The 21374-nt window shown below is 38.0% G+C and overlaps 1 protein-coding gene across 1 annotated transcript; it reads left to right on the top strand.

Annotated features, from left to right (window-relative positions):
- Positions 1-3956: 3956 nt before the first annotated feature.
- On the top strand, positions 3957-9307 carry HOXC11 (homeobox C11). Its single transcript, XM_033083299.1, has 2 exons — positions 3957-4581; positions 9075-9307. The coding sequence occupies exons 1-2, from the start codon at positions 3957-3959 to the stop codon at positions 9305-9307; spliced, it is 858 nt and encodes a 285-aa protein (XP_032939190.1).
- Positions 9308-21374: the final 12067 nt, after the last annotated feature.

Genomic DNA, 21374 nt, shown 5'->3' on the forward strand with positions numbered 1-21374 from the left:
TCTAGTTTTATTTTGGTTTATTTTGGGTTTTTATTTGGGTTTTATTAGGGATTTATTTGGGTTTTATTCGGGTTTTATTGGGGTTTTATTCGGGTTTAATTTTGTTTTATTTTGAGTTTTATTCCGGTTTTATTTGGGTTTTATTCGGATTTTATTCAAGTTTTATTTTGTATTATTTGGGTTTTATTTGGGTTTTATTCGGGTTTTATTGGGGTTTTATTCGGGTTTAATTTTGTTTTATTTTGGGTTTTATTCCAGTTTTATTTGGGTTTTATTCGGATTTCATTCAAGTTTTATTTTGTATTATTTGGGTTTTATTTGGTTATTTTTTTCCGGGTTTTATTTGGTCTTTATTTTGATTTTATTTGAGTTTTATTTGGACGTTTATTGGGATATTTCAGGGGGATTAAAAACGCCTCGTCCGCGCTTCCGGGAATGTTTATTTGGATTTTCTGCCCGCCCCGATTTTAAAAGGAATTTTGGATTTTATGGGATCGGGGAGGACAAAGGCGAAGGAGAAGGGAGCGGAAATCCCGGAATCAACGGGGACGGAGCCCGAGAACCCCCAAAGGAACCAAAAATTCCCGGGAAAATTAAAAATCGGATTTGGGCAGCGCCGAAATTCCGGGAGTTTTGTTCCCAGCCCCGGGAGTTTTATTCCCTCGGGAAATTCGGGTTTTTTTCGCTCTTTTCTCCCCAAAAATCAGGTTTTTTTCTCAATTTTCCCCTTGCATGTCGGGATATTTTTCTTTTCCCAGGCAGGATTTTCCCCATTTTTCCCATTTTTCCAGGAATTCGAAAACTCCTGGGAACAAAACCAACTCCGAGAGGGGGCAGTGGAATTATCGGATTTGTTTTTTGGGGTGAAATTCGGGTGTTTTGGGGAGAAATTCCGATTATTTGGGGGTGAAATTTCCGTTATTTGGAGAGAAAATCCGATTATTTGGGTTGGATTTGGAGCTTTTTGTCCATTTTTTATCTCATCGAGGCTTTTCCGGCTCCCGAAATTCCCTTTTCCCCCCTTTTTTCCCTTTCCCCCCCCTTTTTTCCCCCAAATTTCCTGCTGGATTCGGGACAAATCCCTCGGAATTTTTCTCCTCCCTCCCCCTTTTATCGGGAATTTTCACCTCACCCCAAACAAATCCCAGTTCCGGTTAAATTCCACTTTTTTTAAAATTAAAAAACTCAACATTCACTTATTTTTATTCCATTCACAATCGAGGCGAAGATTCCTGACGAACGTCCTGGAGGTAAAAAAGGAAGGGAATAAAATAAAATAAAATAGAAAAAATAAAATAAAATAAAATAGAAGAAAATAAAAATAGAATAGAAGAAAATAGAAGACAATAATGTAGAAGAAAATAGAATGAAATAAATGAAATATAAAATAAAATAAAATAAAATAAAATAAAATAAAATAAAATAAAATAAAATAAAATAAATAAAAATAAAAATAAAATAAATAGACTTTTCCATCCGGGTAAAATTCCCGAATTATTTCCTGAAAGTTTTTTTCCCCCTTTTACATTAAATAAATTTATATTAAATTCGGGCTCCCCCATTCGCGACCGCCCTCCAAAATTTCGATTTTTTGGGATAAATTCCAGCGGGGCGGGTTCCAGGCGCGAGACAAACGACTTTAATCAGAATTCTCCTTTTTCCCTTTTTTTAATTTCCTTTTTTGTGAATAATTCAGGACTGGCCGCGCATTGATTGACAATAAAACCGCGCATGAAAAATTCAACAGCGGGGAAATGAAATTATTCAGGGAGGGTTCGGGGTTGGATCGGATTCCCGAATTTTCCTGAAAAAAAAGGGAATTCTGCAGCGAAATTAATTCCAAATTCGCTTTGTGATTCATTCTAAACCCCACTCAAAAATTAATTCAAAAATTAATTCAAAAATTAATTCAAAAATCCATTCAAATATTCATTTAAAAATAATCTTAAAATAATTAAAAAATATAAATTAAAAATTAATTTAAACCTTCATTTATTTATTCATTCCAAAACTAATTCAAAAATCCACTCCAAAACTCATTCCAAAAGTCATTTATTAATTCATTTTTTAATTGTATTCATTTATTTATTCATTTATCAATTCATTCATTAATTCATTTATTAATAATTTAAAAATTTATTAAACTCGGGCCTGCTCCGCGTTCAAATTCGGGAAACTCCGCGCGCTGCCGAACCGGAATTAATTTGGATTTTTTTCCATAAAAAGCCACGTGGCCGAGCAGTAATTAGCGTTTGTTCGGGGCTCATTAATTACCGCTAATTCCCGAACTGGAGCCTTCCCCGAATTTCCGATTATTGGGGAAAATTCCCCCGAAAATCCCGAATTTTGGCGGAGCTTTTCCTGTGATGGGGATGATTAATCGGGATGATCGGAGTAATTAAAATATTGATTAAAAATCGGATTTTGGAGCTTCTCTGGCGCTCGGTGCGGATCCGAAACCTGCGGGAGGGGAGAGAAAAGGAGAAAAAAAGGGAAAATGTGAAAAATGGAGAGAAAAAGGAAAAAAAGGGACAAAAGGGAGTGGGGAAAGGGGAAAGGGAAAAAAAGGGGGGAAAAAGGAAAAAAGGGATGGGGAAAAAGGAGAGGAAGAAAAGAGGGAGGAGAAAAAAAAAAAGAAGAAAAAAGGGAAGGAAAAAGAAAAAATGAGAGGAAAATTGAAGGAATAAAAAGGAAGGGAAAGAGGAGAAGGAAAAAAGAAAAGGAGAAATGGGGAGGGAAAAAGAAAAAACCAAAAAGATAAAAACAAAAATAAAAATAAATAGAAAAAAGTGAGGGAAAGGATAAAAAGGAGCAGGAAAGGAGAGAAGGAAAAAAGGAAGAAAATGAAGAAGGGGAGGAAAGAAAAAAAAAGTGAAAAGAGGAAAAGAAAAAAGGGGAAGAGAGAAAAAAATGAAAGAAAAAGAAAGAGAAGAGAGGGAGAGAAATTAGAAAAAAAAGCAAGAAAGAGGAACAGGGGAAAAAAAACCAAGGAAAAAAAGGAAAAGAAAAAGAGAGAAGGAGAGAAAGGAGAAGAAAAGGAGCGAGAAAAGAGGGAAAGGTAAAAGCCAAGGAAATAATTGGGGGGAAAAAGAAAAAGAGATAAAAGAGGGAGAGAAAGGGAAAAGTAAATGAGTGAGAAAGGAAGAAAGAGAAAAAAAATGGGAGAAAAAGAAAAAGAGCGAGAAGAGGCAGAGAGGGAAAGAAAAAATAGAGAAGGGAAAGGAGGAAAAATGAGAAGAAAAAGAGCGAGAAGAGAGGAAAAGGAAAAGTAAAAGAGCGAGAAAAGAGGGAAAGGGAAAAAAATTAAAATGGGCAGGAAGGAGAGAGAAGAGGCAGAGAAAAGAACAAAAAAAGGGGAAAGAGAAAAAAACAATAAAAATGGGAAGAAAAAGAAAAAGAGCGAGAAGAGAGGAAAAAGGAAAAGAGAGAGAAAAGGAGGAAAAATATTTTTAAAAAAATTGAAAAGGGGCAGAAGGGAGCGAGAAGCGGCACCGGAGCAACGGGGGGGACCCGAGCGACCCCCCAAGATTTGGGGGCGGCCCCGAGGGGGGGAGGGGAGGGGGGGGGGAGGGGAGGGGGAGCCCCCGGAGCTGCGCGGGATTTTCAGTCCCGGCTCAAGCTCCGGGCTCAAGGCCGCTCTTACCCAAGCGCGGCCGCCCCTCCTGCGGCGAGCGGAATAAATAAATCGCGATTTCGCTCGGGATCACGTGCGGAGCTCCAGCGACTCAGGCCTGGCTCGCGTCATCCTCGCCTCCCAAATCTGGATTTTTTTTTTTTCCCTCCCCACCCCTCGCCGCTTTTTTATTTTTTTTTTCCTTCACCCCCCGGTTTAAAAAAAAAAAAAAAAAAAGAAAAAAAAAGAAAAAAAAAAAAAAGATAAAAAAAAATCCCCGAAGCCCGAGCAGCAGCGGCGCGTTGCTATAAAAAACAAAACCCCCCAAAACCCCAAAGCCGCGATGTTTAACTCGGTGAATCTGGGCAACTTCTGCTCGCAGGCGCGCAAGGAGCGCGGGGCCGGCGGCGACTTCGGCGAGCGCGGGGGCAACCTGTACCTGCCCAGCTGCCCGTACTACGTGCCCGAGTTCCCCCCGGTGCTGCCCGCTCGCCAAATCTCCTACCCCTACTCGCCCGGGCTGCCCCGCGAGGTGGCCCCGTACGCGCTGGAGCCCGCGGGCAAGTGGCGCGGCAATTACGCGGGGTGCTGCGCGGCCGAGGAGCTGCTGCACCCCGAGGTGCTGCTGAAGAACGAGGGGTTCCACCACCACCATCATCATCCTCAGAGCCAGCACCATCCTCCTCCTCCTCCTCCTCCCCCTCCTCCTCCTCCTCCTCCTCCTCCTCCTCCGCCTCCCTCCGCGCCCGCGCCGCCGCCCGCGGGGTTTTACAAAAATTCCGTCCTGCCCCAGGGCTTCGAGAGGTTCTTCGAGAGCTCCGCGCTAAGCGCGGCTCAGGGAGCGCGAGCCCAGCACGGGAAAGGCGCGGAGGGCGACGAGGAGGAGGAGGAGGAGGAGGAAGAAAACAACAACCCCGGCTCGGGCCCCGCGGCCGCGGGCAAGGAGAGCTCCAGGAGCGCCGCTGCGAGTAGGTAGAGCCGGGCTTAGCGCGGGACTAGCGCGGGATTAACGCGGGACAGCCGGGGTTAAGGGGAGCGAGGACTGGGTTTGATGCGGAAAGAGCCGGGTTTAGCGGGGGGCAGGAAAGCCGGGTTTGAGCGAGGGAGAGCCGGGTTTAACGGGGTTAGGAGGGAGGGTTTGAGAGAGGGAGAGCCGGGTTTAACCGGGTTAGGAGGGAGGGTTTGAGGCGAGAAAAGCCGGGTTTAACGCCAGGGAGATCCGGGTTCAAGGTGATGGAGAGTCGGGTTTAACCGGGTTAGGAGGGAGGGTTTGAGGCGAGAAAAGCCGGGTTTAACGCGAGGGAGATCCGGGTTCAAGGTGATGGAGAGCCGGGTTTAACGGGGTTAGGAGCGAGGGTTTGAGCGAGGGAGAGCCGGGTTTAACGGGGTTAGGAGGGAGGGTTTGATGCGAGAAAAGCCGGGTTTAACCGGGTTAGGAGCGAGGGTTTGAGCGAGGGAGAGCCGGGTTTAACGCCAGGGAGATCCGGGTTCAAGGTGATGGAGAGCCGGGTTTAACGCGGGGGGGGAAAGGCGAGTTTAAGGCAAAGAAAGCCGGGTTTAAGGCGAGATTTAAGGCGAGAAGAGCCGCGGTAACGCGGGGTAGAAAAGCCGGGTTAACGCGAGGGAAAGCCGAGTTTAACGCGGGGTAGAAAAGCCGGGTTAAGGCGAGGGAAAGCCGAGTTTAACGCGGGGTAGGAAAGCCGGGTTTCAGGCGAGGGCAGCCGAGTTTAAGGCGAGGGAGATCTGGGTTTTGCCGAGCTGAGCCGCGCTTTTTTTATGTGCAGTTTTATAAGGCGCTGCCGCGGTTTTATTGGGAAGCTCCGAAGCGATTTCTCCTTTCTGCTTTTTTTTTTTTTTTTTTTTTTTACGATGGCGGGACAGGCAGGAAAAAAGAAAAAAAAAAAAAAAGAAAGAGCAGCGGCGTGAGAACAAAAAAAAACCCAAATAAAATAAAATGTAAAGGGGAGAGGTTAAACGCTGGGAGAACACAAAAAAAAAAAAAAAAAAAAAAAGGGAATAAAACGGGGAACGGAAAAATGAATCCGGGATGGAGAGGAAAAAATAAATCGGGAATGGAAACGGAAAAGTAAATCGGGGATGGAGAAGGAAGAATAAATCGGGAATGGAGATGGAAAAATTAAAAAAAAATCGGGGATGGAGAAGGAGAAATAAAAATAAATCGGGAATGGAGAAGGAAACAGAAATCGGGGATGGAGATGGAAAAAAATTCGGGAGATGGAAAAATGAAAATAAATCGGGAATGGAAAAATGAAAATAAGTCGGGAATGGAGAAGGAAAAATTAAAAATAAATCGGGGATGGAGAAGGAAAAGACGGAAAAGCCTCGCGCGTCTCCCTCGCTCCCTCCGAGTGAGAAATTTGGAAAGCGCGGTGACAAAAATGGATTTTGATCGTGTTTGATCGTGTTTGATCGTGTTTGATCGTGTTTGATCGTGTTTGATCTCCTTTGATCGGCTCTGATCGCCTTTGATCGCCTTTGATCCTGAACTTCCAGGCGGGTTTAAGGCTCGGCCTGAGCGGGGCTGGCTCAGAGCGCGCCCGGGCTCTCCCCAGACCTTTTTTAAATTAATTTCGAATTAAAACTCTGCCGCGGGCCGGGAGTGGCGAGGCTCGGGGAGGAATCGCCGCGACTGGGGAAAAAAAGAGAAAAATTCCTGAATTTTCCTCCCTTCCCCAGCTGGGTTTGGGCAGGAGAGAATTTCCTGCCTTGGAAGCGCCGAAAAGGGGAATTCTAAAATTTATTTTATTTTATTTTATTTTATTTTATTTTATTTTATTTTATTTTATTTTATTTTATTTTATTTTATTTTATTTTATTTTATTTTATTTTATTTCATTTCATTTCATTTCATTTCATTTCATTTCATTTCATTTCATTTCTTAGTTTATTATACCTTATTTTATCTTATTGTATTTTACCTTATTTTATCTTAATTTCTCTTATTTTATTTTATCTTATTTTATCTTATTTTGATTTTACTTTAGAAAAAAGATATTTAATTGTATTTAATTCTCTTTTATTTTTTAGTTTTTTATTTATTTTATTTCCCCTCCCGCCGGCGCCGAATCCCGGGGAATTGGGGCCGGTTCTGGGCCGGATTTTGGGATTTGTTGCTGGATTTACTTTTTTGGGATTTGTTTTTTGGGGTTTCTTTTTTGAGGTTTGGTTTTTTGGGGCGATTTTTTGGGGGGATTTGTTCTTTTGGGTTTCTTTTTTAGTTTTTTTTTGTCTCGCGATCCCCCCCTCCCGAATTCCGCTCCCCTCGCGTGTGTGGCGAGGGCTGGACTTAATCAAAACCTCGTGCGGAGCCGAATCTCTGCTGCCTTTAATCCCGGCCTAAGCCGCGCTGATAGCGGCTCTGCCTTTGATCCCCCGCTGCCTTAAACCGCGCTTAAACCCCCCCAAACCCGGCAAAGCCCCAAATCCGCTTTGAACCGAGCTTAAACCCACCCAAACCCCAAAATCCGCTCTAAACCCCGCTTAAACTCCCCCCAAACCCCAAAATCTGCTTTAAACCCCGCTTAAACCCACCCCAAACCCCAAAATCCTCTGCTTTAAACCCCGCTTAAACCCGCCCCGAACCCCAAATCCTCTGCCTTAAACCCCGCTTAAACCCGCCCCGAACCCCAAATCCTCTGCCTTAAACCCCGCTTAAACCCGCCCCGAACCCCAAATCCTCGGCCTTAAACCCCGCTTAAACCCGCCCCAAACCCCAAAATCCACTTTAAACCCCGCTTAAACCCGCCCCAAACCCCAAAATCCACTTTAAACCCCGCTCAAAGTCGGAATCCCGAATCGCCGCCGCTCCCACCAAGAGGGTTTGTGCTGATTTTGGGTTTTTGTTCATTTTTGGGTTTTTGTTCATTTTTGGGGAATTGTTTCTTTCAGGAGATTTATTAATATTGGCGATATTTATTAAATTTTGGGGTTATTTATTAATTTTTTGGGGTGTTTCTTCCTTTTTGGGGCGTTGTTTCCTTCGAGATCTTTATTAATTTTGGGATATTTATTATTTTTTGGGGTATTGATTAATTTTGAGGGGATTTGTTGCTTTTAGGGGATTTGTTCTTTTTGGGGTTAACGATCTCTTGTGGGGTTATTTATTCTTTATTCCTCTTAGGATTATTAATTTTTTTTGGTTCTTCATTCCTTTTTGGGATTATTTATTGCAATTATTTGTTGTAATTATTTGTCGCAATTTTTTTGTTGTAATCATTTATTGAAATAATTTATTGGAATTATTTACTGGAATTATTTATTGGAATTATTTATTGGAATTCTGAGGTCAATTACTCCTTTCAGGACATTAATTCCTTTTGGCATCAATTATTCCTTTTGGAGTTAATTATTCCTTTTGGGGTGTTTAATTCCTTTCGGGGAATTTATTCCTATTGGTGTTTAATTATTCCTTTCGGGATATTTATCATTTTCGGGGTTTTCGATCCCTTTGGGGGTGTTTATTCCTATCGGGGGTTAATTGTTCCTTTTGGGGTGTTTATCCTTTTTGGGACATTTAACATTTTTGGGGAATTTACCCTTTTTTAGGCCATTTACCTTTTTTTGGGGAATTTATCCCTTTTTGTTTAACCCTCCCTTTTGGGGTATTTATCCCTTTTTAGGACATTTACCATTTTTGGGGAATTTACCGTTTTCTAGGCCATTTAACCCTTTTTTTGGAATTTATCCCTTTCTGTTTAACCCTCCCTTTTTGGGGTATTTTTCCTTTTTTGGGGACATTTCCCCTTTTTGGGACATTTCCCCTTTCCACCCCCATCCTTTTCCCCTTCCCCAAACCCCAAATTTTCTCCCCTAAATCCGATTTTTTCCCTTTTCCAGCTGCCCCCAGCATCCCGAAGAAGCTCTACCCTGCCCCAGACCCCAATCCCAAATCCCCCAAACCCCCTAAATCCCATTTTTTAATATTTTCCAACCGCCCCCAGAACTCAGAAGAAGCTCTGTCCCTACTCCAAACCCCCTAAATCCCATTTTTTTCCCCCCTAAATCCCATTTTTTCCCCCTTAATCCCATTATTTTTATATTCCAGACCCCCCCCGCACTCGGAAGAAGCGCTGCCCCTATCCCAAATCACAATCACAAATACCCTAAATAGGATTTTAACCCCCTAAATCCCATTTTTTTAAATTTTCCAGATCCCCCCCGGACGCGGAAGAAGCGCTGCCCCTATTCCAAACCCCAATCACAAATACCCTAAATAGGATTTTAACCCCCTAAACCCCAATTTTTTTCCCCAAATCCCATTTTTTCCCCCTAAATCCCATTATTTTTATATTCCAGATCCCCCCCGGACGCGGAAGAAGCGCTGCCCCTACCCCAAATCACAAACACAAACACACTAAATAGGATTTTAACCCCCTAAATCCCATTTTTTCCCCCTAAATCCCATTTTTTCCCCCTAAATCCCATTTTTTTTATATTCCAGACCCCCCCCGGACGCGGAAGAAGCGCTGCCCCTACTCCAAGTTCCAGATCCGGGAGCTGGAGCGCGAATTCTTTTTCAACGTTTACATCAACAAGGAGAAGCGGCTGCAGCTCTCGCGGCTGCTCAACCTCAGCGACCGCCAGGTGAAAATCTGGTTCCAGAACCGGCGCATGAAGGAGAAGAAGCTGAGCCGGGACCGCCTGCAGTTCTTCTCGGGGAACCCCCTCTTGTGAGCCCCAAAATAACCCAAAATAATCTCAAAATAATCTCAAAATCCGTCTGAAATCCGCCCGGGACCGCCTGCAGTTCTTCTCGGGGAACCCCCTCTTGTGAACCCCAAAATAACCCCAAAATAATCCCAAAATAATCTCAAAATAACCCCAAAATCCACCCGGGACCGCCTGCAGTTCTTCTCGGGGAACCCCTTGTTGTGAACCCCGAAATCCCCGAAAACAACCCGAAAATAACCCCAAAATCAACCCAGAATCCCGCCGGGACCGCCTGCAGTTCTTCTCGGGGAACCCCCTCTTGTGAACCCCGAAATTTAACCCAAAATAATCTCAAAATCAACCCAAAAATCCCCCCAAAATCGGCTCCAGTTCTTCTCGGGGAACCCGCTCTTGTGAACCCCAAAATAATCCCAAAATTAACCCAAAATAATCTCAAAATAATCTCAGAATCAACCCAAAATCCGCCCGGGACCGCCTGCAGTTCTTCTCGGGGAACCCCTCTTGTGAACCCCGAAATCCCCGAAAATAACCCCAAAATAATCTCAAAATAATCTCAAAATAGCCCCAAAATCAACCCAAAAACCCCCCCAAAATCGGCTCCAGTTCTTCTCGGGGAATCCCTTATTGTGAACCCCGAAATAATCCCAAAATAATCTCAAAATCAACCCCAAAATAACCCAAAATCCGCACGGGACCGCCTGCAGATCTTATCGGGGAACCCCCTCTTGTGAACCCCAAAATAATCCCAAAATAATCCCAAAATAACCCCAAAATCAACCCAAAAATCCCCCCAAGATCGGCTCCAGTTCTTCTCGGGGAACCCCCTCTTGTGAACCTCAAATCCCCGAAAATTACCCCAAAATAATCTCAAAATAATCTCAAAATCAACCCAAAATCCACCCGGGACCGCCGGCAGTTCTTCTCGGGGAACCCCCTCTTGTGAACCCCAAAATAACCCCAAAATAACCCCGAAATAACCCAAAAATCTCCCCAAAATCGACTCCAGTCCTTCTCGGGGAACCCCTTGTTGTGAACCCCAAAATCCCCGAAAATTGCCCCAAAATAATCTCAAAATAACCCCGGGACCGCCTGCAGTTCTTGTCGGGGAACCCGCTCCTGTGAACCCCAAAATAATCCCCAAATAACCCCAAAATAACCCCAAAATCCCCCCCCAAATAGGCTCCAGTTCTTCTCGGGGAACCCCCTCTTGTGAACCCCAAAATAGCCCCAAAATCAACCCCAAAATCCTCCCAAGATCGGGGAAACCCCTTGTTGTGAACCCCGAAATCCCCGAAAATAACTCCAAAATAACCCCAAATAACCCCAAAATAACCCCAAAATAACCCCAAAATAACCCCAAAATAACCCCAAAATAACCCCAAAATAACCCCAAAATAACCCCAAATAACCCCGGGGCCGCCTGCAGTTCTTCTCGGGAACCCGCTCTTGTGAGCTCCGAAATAACCCCAAAATACCCAAAAATCCCCCCAAAATCAACCCCAAAATCCCCCCAAAATCGACCCCAGTTCTTCTCCTGGAGACCCCTCTTGTGAACCCCAAAATCCCCCAAAATAATCCCAAAATACCCCAAAATAATCCCAAAATAACCCCCAAATATCCCCAAAATCCCCCCAAAATCAACCCAAAAATCCCCCAAATTCGGCTCCACTTCTGGGGGATCCCCCCCTGTGACCCCAAATCCCCGAACCCCAAATCCCCCCGAGGGGCGGCCTCGAGGTTGAAGAATTTTGAAATTTTTTTGTTGTTTTTTTAGGGATTTTTGGCTTTTTTTTTCCTATTGGGTTTTCCCTTATTTTTCTTTTTTTTTTCCTTCTTTTCTCTTATTTTTCTCCTATTTTTTTCTCTTTTTCTCTTATTTTTCTCTTATTTTCTCTTTTTTTTTTTCGTATTTTTTCTCCTAGTTTTCTCCTAATTTTGTCTTATTTTCTCCTTTTTTTCTTCTTTTCTTCTTCTTTCCTTCTTCTTTTCTTTCTATTTTCTTTCTTATTTTTTCCTAATTTTTCCTAATTTTTCCTTATTTTCTTATTATTTTTTCTTATTTTTTCTTATTTTTTTTCTTATTTTATTCCTTATTTTTTATTATATTTTTCTTTTTTCTTTTGCTGTTATTTTAATTAATTTTGCTTTTTTTCCCCCTCATTTTCACAATTTTCTTTCTTTTTTTTCCCCCCTTTTATTTTATATCATTTTAAAATTATTTTTTCTTCCCCTCCCCGCAACTTTTAAGGACTTGAACTCTGTGGATTTTAATTTAATTTTTTTTCCCTTTTTGATTTTTCTTTTCACCCCCCGGACATCTCGTGATCCCTTTTATATATATATTAATATTATATTATGATAATGTTATTATTATTATTTTAATTTTTTATTCCCATTCAGGGAACGCCCCGCAGCTTTCGACCCCAAAAACCAAAATTTGGGGCCGCCCACAGCCCTAAAAATGAGAATTTCCACCTCAAAATCCCCAATATCTGAATGTGTAAAAATGAGAATTTCCACCCAAAAATCCCAAATATTTGAATGTGTAAAATTCCAGTTCCGGAGCTGGGATTTGGGGCAAAAAAAATCCAATTTCTGTCTGTACGGATTTGTTTTCTATTCCGGTTTATTTGGATTTTTTTTTTCTTTTGGTCGGGAAAATGGAGGCGAAGAAGAAAAAAAGAAGAAAAAAAAAATCCGGAAAAAGTGAAAATAATGTGGGAAAAAAGGTGAAAAATAATGTGAAAAAACCTGGAAAAAAGTGAAAAATAATGTGAAAAAAGTAAAAAATAAGGAGGAAGAAAAACTGGAAAAATGTGAATAATAATGTGAAAAAACACTGGAAAACGGTGAAAAATAATGGGAAAAAACGCTGGAAAAAGGTGAACAATACTGGGAAAAAAAACCTGGAAAAAGGCGAAAAATAATGCGGAAAAAAATCCGGAAAATGGAGAAAAACGATGGGAAAAAAAATTCTGAAAACGGTGAAAAATAACGCGAAAAAAACCTGGAAAAATGTGAATAATGCCGGAAAAAAAACCAGAAAAAATTAAAAATAATGCGGAAAAAAATGGGGAAAAAAAACCCAGAAAAAGGTGAAAAAACTGCAAAAAAATAAAACAAAAAAATAAAGAAAAAAGGGAATTCTCGGTGTGGAATAAAAATCTCGGCAGGCCCGGCTGGCGTCGCTTTCTGGGGTTTATGGGATTTGGGTTTTTATGGGATTTGGGTTTTTTATGGGGATTTTATGGGATTTGGGATTTTTTATGGGATTCGGGGTTTTTGGGGTTTTTATGGGTTTGGGGTTTTTAGGGGGTTTGGGATTTTTAGGGGGTTTGGGGGATTTTTTAATGGGATTTTTAAAATTATTATTATTTTTATGGCTTTTGGGGCTTTTGGGGTTTTTATGGGTTTGGGATTTTTATGGGGTTTGGGGGATTTTTTAATGGGATTTTTAAAAATTATTATTATTTTTATGGGTTTTGGGGTTTTTATGGGTTTGGGGTTTTTATGGGGTTTGGGGTTTTTTTATGAAGTTTTGGGTTTTTTGGTTTTTTTTGGGTTTTTTTTTTGGGTTTTTTTTGTTTTTTTTTGTTTTTTTGGGGGGTTTTTTTTGGGGGTTTTTTTTGGGGTTTATTTTGTTTTTTGGGGTTTTTTTGGGGGTTTTTTTGGATTTTTTTTGAGGTTTTTTTGGGGTTTTTTTGAGGTTTATTTGTGGGTTTTTTTTTTTTTTTCGCTCCTTTAAAGGCTCCTCGCGGTCGCTGCGGCTTCTCCGAGAGGGGGAAAAAAAACCGGAGAAAATCGGGAATTTCCTGGGAAATCCGGCCCCAAAATCGCGGGGATTCGGCCCGAAATCGCTGGGAATTCAACCCCAAAATCACCGAAATTTAACCCCAAAATCACCGGAATTTAACCCCAAAATCCCCGAGAACTGAACCCAAAATCGCGGGGATTGACCCCAAATTTCCGGTATTGTTTTCTATTTTAAAATATTTATTTTATTGTATTTTTGTTCTGTATTTATTTTATTTTATTTTATTTTATTTTATTTTATTTTATTTTATTTTAATTTAATTTAATTTAATTTAATTTTATTTTATTTTATTTTATTTTATTTTATTTTATTTTATTTTATTTTATTTTATTTTATTTTACTTTATTTCTAAAATTTTAAATATATTCACTTGTAGTTAATTTGTATTTTTCTTTGTTTTTTCTGTTCTTATTCTTATTCTTATTCTTATTCTTATTCTTATTCTTATTCTTATTCTTATTCTTATTCTTATTTTTTATTCTTATTCTTATTTTCATTCTTATTTTATTCCTGTTTTCATTCTTATTTTATTCCTATTTTATTCTTATTTAATTTTTATTCTTCTTATTTTTTTTCTTATTTCAATTATTATAATTTCTTATCCTTTTTTTTGTTCTTATTCTTACTTTTATTCTTATTTCAATTTCATTTTTATTTCTAATTTTGACCCTTCCCAGCATCTCACCCTTTAAAAAAAAAAAACAAAACCCCGAAACGGCCCCAAAATTGGCGGAAATTCGGGATTCGGGTCAAGGATGAAACCGCAACGGCAAAGTCAAGGAAAAGTCAAGGAAAAGTCAAGGAAAAGTCAAGGAAAAGTCAAGGAAAAGTCAAGGAAAAGTCAAGGAAAAGTCAAGGAAAAGTCAAGTTTTGGGGAGGAAAAGTCAAGTTTTGGGGGAGGAAAACAAGTTCAACTCCCAGAGCACAAAGGGAAATTTTTTCGCTTTTTTTTGTTGTTTAATTTGATTTATTTTATTGTTTAATTTGATTTTTTTGTTGTTTTATTTGATTTATTTTATTGTTTAATTTGATTTTTTGGTTGTTTTGTTTGAATTTTTGTAGTTTTATTTGGGGTTTTTTATTGTTTTATTTGATTTATTTTATTGTTTAATTTGATTTTTTTGTTGTTTTGTTTGAATTTTTCGTAGTTTTATTTGGGTTTTTTTGTTGTTTTATTTGATTTTTTATTTTGAGGACAAAAGAGCGCCTCGGGTTTGGTGTAAAAAATTCCAATTCCGGGGTTTTATGGGGTCGGGGGGATAAAAGGGGAGGAAAAGCCCAGAAAAAATCCCGACAGAAATCCCGACAAAAATCCCGACAAAAATCCCGACAAAAATCCCGACAGAAATCCCGACAAAAATCCCGACAAAAAGCGATTATCGCGATTATCGCGCTCCCGGCAAATTCCCAGCGCGGCCGCGGAACGAGGAGAAAACAACAAAAAAAATCCAAATACACAAAAAAAAACCCACAAAAAAATTAAAAATAAATAAAATCCTTCGGTGGTGCCTCGGGTTTATGGGATGGAAAAAACGAGAATAAAAAAACAAAAAAATTCCGCGTCCCACGCAATTAAATAGTAATTAAATTGTAATTAAATTGTAATTAAATCGCAATTAAATCCAAATTAAATCCAAATTAAACCCGGGCGGGAGCTCCGAGGGATCGACCCGGGATGGTTCTGATTAAAAGAAATTTTATTTTATTTTTAAAATTTCTGTTTATTTTTATTTCTTGTATTTCCCTTTATTTCTCTTTATTTATATTTTTCTTTTTATTTATGGTATTTCTCTTTATGTATTTTACTTTTTTTTTTTTAATTTTTTATCTTTATTTAGTTTATTTATTTTTATTTCTCTTTATTTCTCTTCATGTATTTTATTTTTATTTATTTATTTTATTTCTATTTATTTTTCTTTAATTCTCTTTGTCTGTTTTCTCTTTATTTTCCTTGATTTTCCTTTATTTATCTTCTAATTTTTTTCTTAATTTTTCTTTCCTTAATTTCTCTTTATTTCTAGTTTTTCCTTTTAATTTTCCTCCTTTTTCTTCCTTTTCCTTTATTTATCTTTTCTAATCTCAATTTTTCTTTATTTCTCTTCATTCCTCTTCATTTATTTTTATTTTTCTTTGTTTTTTCCAATTCCGTTTGGGCCCAAAAGCTGAAAAAATTAATTTTTTGAGGGATAAAAATAAAAAAAAAATAAAAATAAAAGCGGAGACGGGAGGAGGGGAAAAAAAGCCAAAAAAGGCCCGAAAATGCACAAAACAAAATCAAGGTTTAAAAGGTTTAAAAAAGAGATGAAAAAAATTAAAAAGCCGGGAAAAGAAATGAAAATTGAAAGAGAAAAGGCGATGAGAAGCAAAAATAAATAAATTTAAAAGCCAAGAAAAATCAAAATAATGCAAAGAAAGAACAAAAAAAATAACCGAAAAGGCAAAAAAAATCACTAAAAAAAATTTAAATTAAACCCCCGAAAAAAGCCCCAAAAGAGTCAAAAAAGGAGAAAAAATGGAAAAAAAATGAGAAAAAAGAACAAAGCAAAAAAGCCACAAAAAAAATCAAAATAAACTCCAAAAAACCAAAATAAAAAGAACCAAAAAAGGGAAATATTCACAAAAAAAATTCAAAATAAGCCCCAAAAAATCCAAAATAAATCCCCAAACCCCAAACCCGATTTATTTTTTATTTTCTGTTTTGTTCGGGGCTTTAATTCCGGGCCCAGGCGGACAAAGCTCGGTCTAGACACCCTCATTAAACCCTAAAAAAGCGAATTTCTGTCCCAGACCCGTCCGGCAGCGCCGCCGCTTCCGCCCCGAACACAAAAAAAAACCAACACAAAAAACACCAAAAAAATTCCATTTTTGTCACCATTTTTTCCATTTTTTCCTCATTTTTCTTCTGTTTTTTTCACCATTTTTTTTAACCTATTTAAAAATATTTTTATATTTTTAATATTTTTCCGTTCTCCCTTTTTTAAGGGGTTTTAAATTTATTTTTTTACGGTTTTTGTGTGTTTTTTTTTTTTTTTTTTTCCCAGGCAGTAAAAGCGAATTTATGGCGGGGAGAGGGAAAAACAACCCGAGGTTGGGGAAATGTCCCAAAATAACCAAAAAAGTAAAAAAAAACCCTAAAAAAAGGCAAAAAATAAATTTAAAAAAGGAAATTTTGGGTGGGGAGGAACAAAAATCGTAAGGCGGAAAAAAAAACCAAAAAAATGATGAAAAAAATTCAAAATATTTTCTATTTTTTGTCCCGATCGCGGCGGTTTTGGGGGGAAAAATTCGGATTTTGGGTCTTTGAACTTCGGGAGAGTCAAGGGCGGGACTTGAACCCCGGGGCGGGTTCGGGGTTGGGGGAATTTTGGTTTTTTTGGGGTTTTTTTTGTCTTTTTTGGGTTTTTTTGAGCCTGAAGTCGGCCTTGGTTCCTGGGGGAAAATTCCGATTTTATGGCAAAGTTTTACAAGAGAAATAAATTAATTTCTTGTGTTTATTGGGGGGTTTTATTTTTCTTTTATTCAATTTATTTTTAAAATTTTATTTTTAAAATTTTATTTTTATTTTCATTTTCATTTTTATTTTTATTTTTATTTTTATTTTTATTTTTATTTTTATTTTTATTTTTATTTTTATTTTTATTTTTATTTTTATTTCTATTTCTATTTCTATTTCTATTTTTATTTCTATTTCTATTTTTATTTCTATTTTCTTTTTTTTTTTTAATTTTTATTTCCCAAACCCCGCGATTGGAAAATTGGAAAATTCCGATTTTTGCTGCATTTCTGCCCATCCGACAAATAAAAAAAAAAAGGCGTTGAAAGTTTTGCCTTTTTTTATTCTTCCTTTTTATTTTATTTTATTTTATTTTATTTTATTTGGCGTCGCTGTTTTTGTTCTCCGGGTCATAAATCTGAATTATTTCCGGCGCTGGGAAAAATAAAATAAAATAAAATAAAACAAATTTAAGGCGCTCGTTAAACGAGAGGAACAAGTTCCTAAAAAGGGGAAATAAAAAAGGATTTGGGTCGTAAAAATGGGAATAAAACGGGGGGGAAATGGGAATAAAAATGGGAATAAAACGGGGGGAAATGGGAATAAAAATGGGAATAAAACGGGGGAAAATGGGAATAAAAATGGGAATAAAAATGGGAATAAAAATGGGAAATTTGGGGGGAAATGAGGATTTAATGGGATTGTTAAAGGTGGGGAAAAAATGAGATTTTGGGGGTTAAAAATCGGGATAAAAATGCGAAAAAAATAGGGATTTATTTGGGTTATTTAAGGCACACAAATGCCTCCAAGAGGGGGATTTAAAAAAAGGAAATTTGGCATCAAAAAATCGGAATAAAAATGGGAAATTTGGGGGAAAATCGCGGATTTATTTGGATTATTTAAAGCCACACAAAAAATTCCTGGAGGGGAAAAAAATGGAAATTTGCCATAAAAATAAACAGAATAAAAAAGGGAAATTTTGGGGAAAAAAAACCCCAAGAAACTCCCCCGAAATTGGGAAAAAAAATCCGAAATTGCCTCAAAATTCTCCTGCAATTCCTGGGGGGGAGGAAGGGAAAATTCAGATTTTTGTTCAGAATTTAGAGACCAAAAACCGCCCGAAATTGGCCCCAAAAAATCTCAGGAAGGGAAAAATTCGCATTTTTCTGATTTTTCACCCAAATCCGCCTGAACTGCCCCAAAATTCCCCGAGGGGAGGAGAAAGGGGGGAAAAAAATCAGATTTTTTTCTCTTTTTTTAGCCCCCAAACCGCCCCGAATCGCCCCAAAATTGGGAAATTGGAAAATCCCAAACTTTGATTTTCTGGGTACGGAAATTCCCGGGAAATTCGGGGATTTTCCCGCGCGATTTTTGGGTTTTTTTTTGGGATTTATTCTCCCCTCGGGGATCCCAATTAAACGGATGAATTTTAATTATTGGGAATTTGAATCCGCGCAGATTTCTCCTCCTTTTATTCCCTAAAAAATAAAAATTAAAAAAGCGAAACCCGAGCGATTCCCAGCGCGTCGTTCCGGAATAATTTCATTTTTATTTCATTTTATTTCATTTTTATTTCATTTTATTTCATTATATTTCATTTTTATTTCATTTTAATTCAGTTTTATTTCATTTTATTTCATTTTATTTCATTTTATTTCATTTTATTTCATTTTTTCGGCCCTGAGATGCCGAGCAGCGCTTTAAAAGGGATTTAAAATCTTTTAAAAAGGGAAAAAGGGGAAAAAAGGGAAAAAAAGGGGAAAAAATAAATTTAAAAAAATTAATTTAATGTCCAGGCACAGAAAGCGGAGTCAAGTTTGGGAGACCCAAAAATGGGGAAAAATGGGAATAAAAATTAAATAAACGGGGAAAAAAATCAAATTAAGCGGGGAAAAATTGGAAATAAAATAAAACCGGAGGGGGGAAAATTAAAAGGGGAAAAAATGGAAATAAAATCAAAGCAGTGGTAAAAAATAAAATTAAATGGGGAAAAATTGGAAATAAAAATTAAAGCAAAGGGGGAAAAAATCAAATTAAAGAGGTGGAAAATGGAAATAAAATCAAACCGGTGATAAAAAATGAAATAAAGAGTGGGAAATGGAAATAAAAGTTAAACCGGTGTAAAAAAATGAAATTAAAGGGGCAAAAATTGAAATAAAAATCAATCCGGTGATAAAAAATAAAATAAAGGGGGGGAAATGGAAATAAAATCAAACCAGTGTGAAAATAAATAAAATTAAACGGGGAAAATGGAAATAAAAGTCAAACCAGGGGTAAAAAATTCAATGTACAGGGAAATGGAAATAAAATCAAAGCGGGGATAAAAAAATAAAATAAAACAGAGCCGAGAGGGGAGGAAAAAAAAGGGAATAAAACGCGGGCCTGGCTCGATGTTGTTTCTGCTCCTGGAAATCCGAGCCCGGACCCATAAAACAAAAATCAAAATAAAAATCAAAATAAAAAGGAGCCAAAGCCGCGCCCGGGATCCCACGGGCCGGGGCCATAAAATCTTTTTTTTTTTTTTCTTTTTTTTTTTTCTTTTTTTTCCTTTTTTTCTCTTCCCGAGGGCACCAAACGGCGCCGGAATCCCCGGGAAAAAATCCCCGGAAAAGCTCCGAGCTCGCGGCGCTTTTCAGGCGGAAAAATCGGAATTTTGGGGATTTCATGCTCCAGGGATCGGAAATGTTTGGGAAACGTTTGGGAAAAAAAAACTCCGGAACCGCGGGAATTTCTCTCAAGTTCCACTCGGGTTTATTTTTATTCTTATTCTTATTTTTATTTTTATATTTGTATTTTTATTTTATTTTTATTTTTATTTTTATTTTTATTTTTATTTTTATTTTCATTTTCATTTTTATTTTGTATTCTTATTTTTATTTTAATTTTAATTTTTATTTTTATTTTTATTTTATTTTTTATTTTTTATTTTATTTTTTATTTTTATTTTTATTTTTATTCTTATTTTTATTTTATATTTTAATTTTAATTTTATATTTTAATTTTAATTTTATATTTTAAAATTCCTATTCTTATTCTTAATTTTTTACTTTTATTTTCCCTCTCGATCTCTCTCTTTCCTTCTTACCCCTCTTTTTTTTTTTCCCTTTTTATTTTCACTTTAATTTCCTTTTCCCCCCATTTTTTCCCGTTCTCCTCCGTTTTTTATTGTTGTTTTTGTTTTTTTTTTTTAACTCTGCGTTTTCTTTTTGTTTCCCTTGGAAGTGACTCTGAACCCGCAATGATCTTGAAATTCCCGCCCGTTCTCCTTTTGTTTCTTCCCATTTATTCCAAATTTTGGGGATTTTTCCAACCCCTGGACCCCGATTCCGCCGCGAGTTTGGGACAATAAAGAAATAAAGTTGGAGACGACGGCGAAAAATTCAAATTCGGGCACCAAATTTTCGCTGGGAAATTCAAAAACCCCAAAAAACCAAAATTGAGCAGCCCCGGATGGAAATGCGCAGAGAGGGGAAAAAAATTAAAATTAAATTTACTCCTCAATTCGCTCCAGGACAAAAAAAAAAAGAGAATTCGGTAAAAAAACTGCAGGGAAAGAATCAAATAAATTAAATTAAATCCGGAGAGTTCAGCACTAAAGGTTTGGGGTTTTTTTAACGCGAGTAAAGATTTTTTTTCCTGGTAATTTTCTGTTTTTCAATATAAAGATTATTTTTTTCCCCGGGTAATGATAACTTTTTTCCCGAGTAAAGATTTTTTTTTCCGCGTAAAGATATTTTTTTTTTCTCCGATTCCGGGAGAAAAAGAGGCCCCGGACCCCGCGGTTCGCGCTTTCCTGATTCCCTTTTTTTTCCCCCAAATCCTCGGGTTTTTTTCCCTAAATCCGAGGGTTTTTTTCCCCAAATCCGAGGGTTTTTTTCCCCAAATCCGAGGATTTTTCCCCTAAATCCCAGCTCTTTTTTCCCCCAAATCCTCGCTCTTTTTCCCCCAAATCCGAGTTTTTTTCCCTAAAAATCCCAGCTCTTTTCCCCCCCAAATCTGAATTTTTTTTCCCCAAATCCCCGCTTCTTTTTTTTCCCCATTCCCGTCTCCTTTTCCTCCCAAATCCGAGTTTTTTTCCCCCAAATCCCCTCTGGTTTTTTTCCCACCGTCTCCGCCGGGATTTTTTCCCCTTCTCCTCCCCCAAATTCATCCCAGAGATTCTCAAACATTTGGGGAATGAGAGCGGATAATTAAAAAAAGCTGCTGGGACAGGGAGGGGGAGGCGCGGCGGGGGAAGAGAGAGAAAAAAAATCAATAATAAAATATAAAATTAAAAATAAAATTAAAAATAAAATTAAAATTAAACCCCGAACCAGCCCCGCTGAGGAATTTTTGGGGGGGATTCTCCCCTAAATTTCCCCGCCCCGATTTTTGTCCAAACCCGAACCAAAATTCGGAATAAAATCCCAAAATTCGGGACCGGGAGGGGGAGGAAAGAGCGACCGAGGAAGAGGAGGAGAAGGGGGCGATCATTAAAAAAAAATTAATTGTGCGATAATTAAACATTCCCGAACCGCTGAACGCGGATTTCTGACCGAGGCGCGACAAAATTCAGAATGAAATTAAGTACAAAATCAAGAATAAAATTAAGAATAAAATTGATGCTAAAGTTAAGAATAAAATTAAGAATAAAAACCCGACAAATCAAGAACAACGAGAAATTTTTTCATTTTTATTTTTTCTGTTTAATTTTAATTTATTATTAATAACACCACGATAAAATCGCGAATTTGGGATGGGAAATTTTTATTTTTTGGGGTTTT

This window comes from Catharus ustulatus, chromosome 31, assembly GCF_009819885.2.
Source record: "Catharus ustulatus isolate bCatUst1 chromosome 31, bCatUst1.pri.v2, whole genome shotgun sequence".
NCBI lineage: Eukaryota > Metazoa > Chordata > Aves > Passeriformes > Turdidae > Catharus > Catharus ustulatus.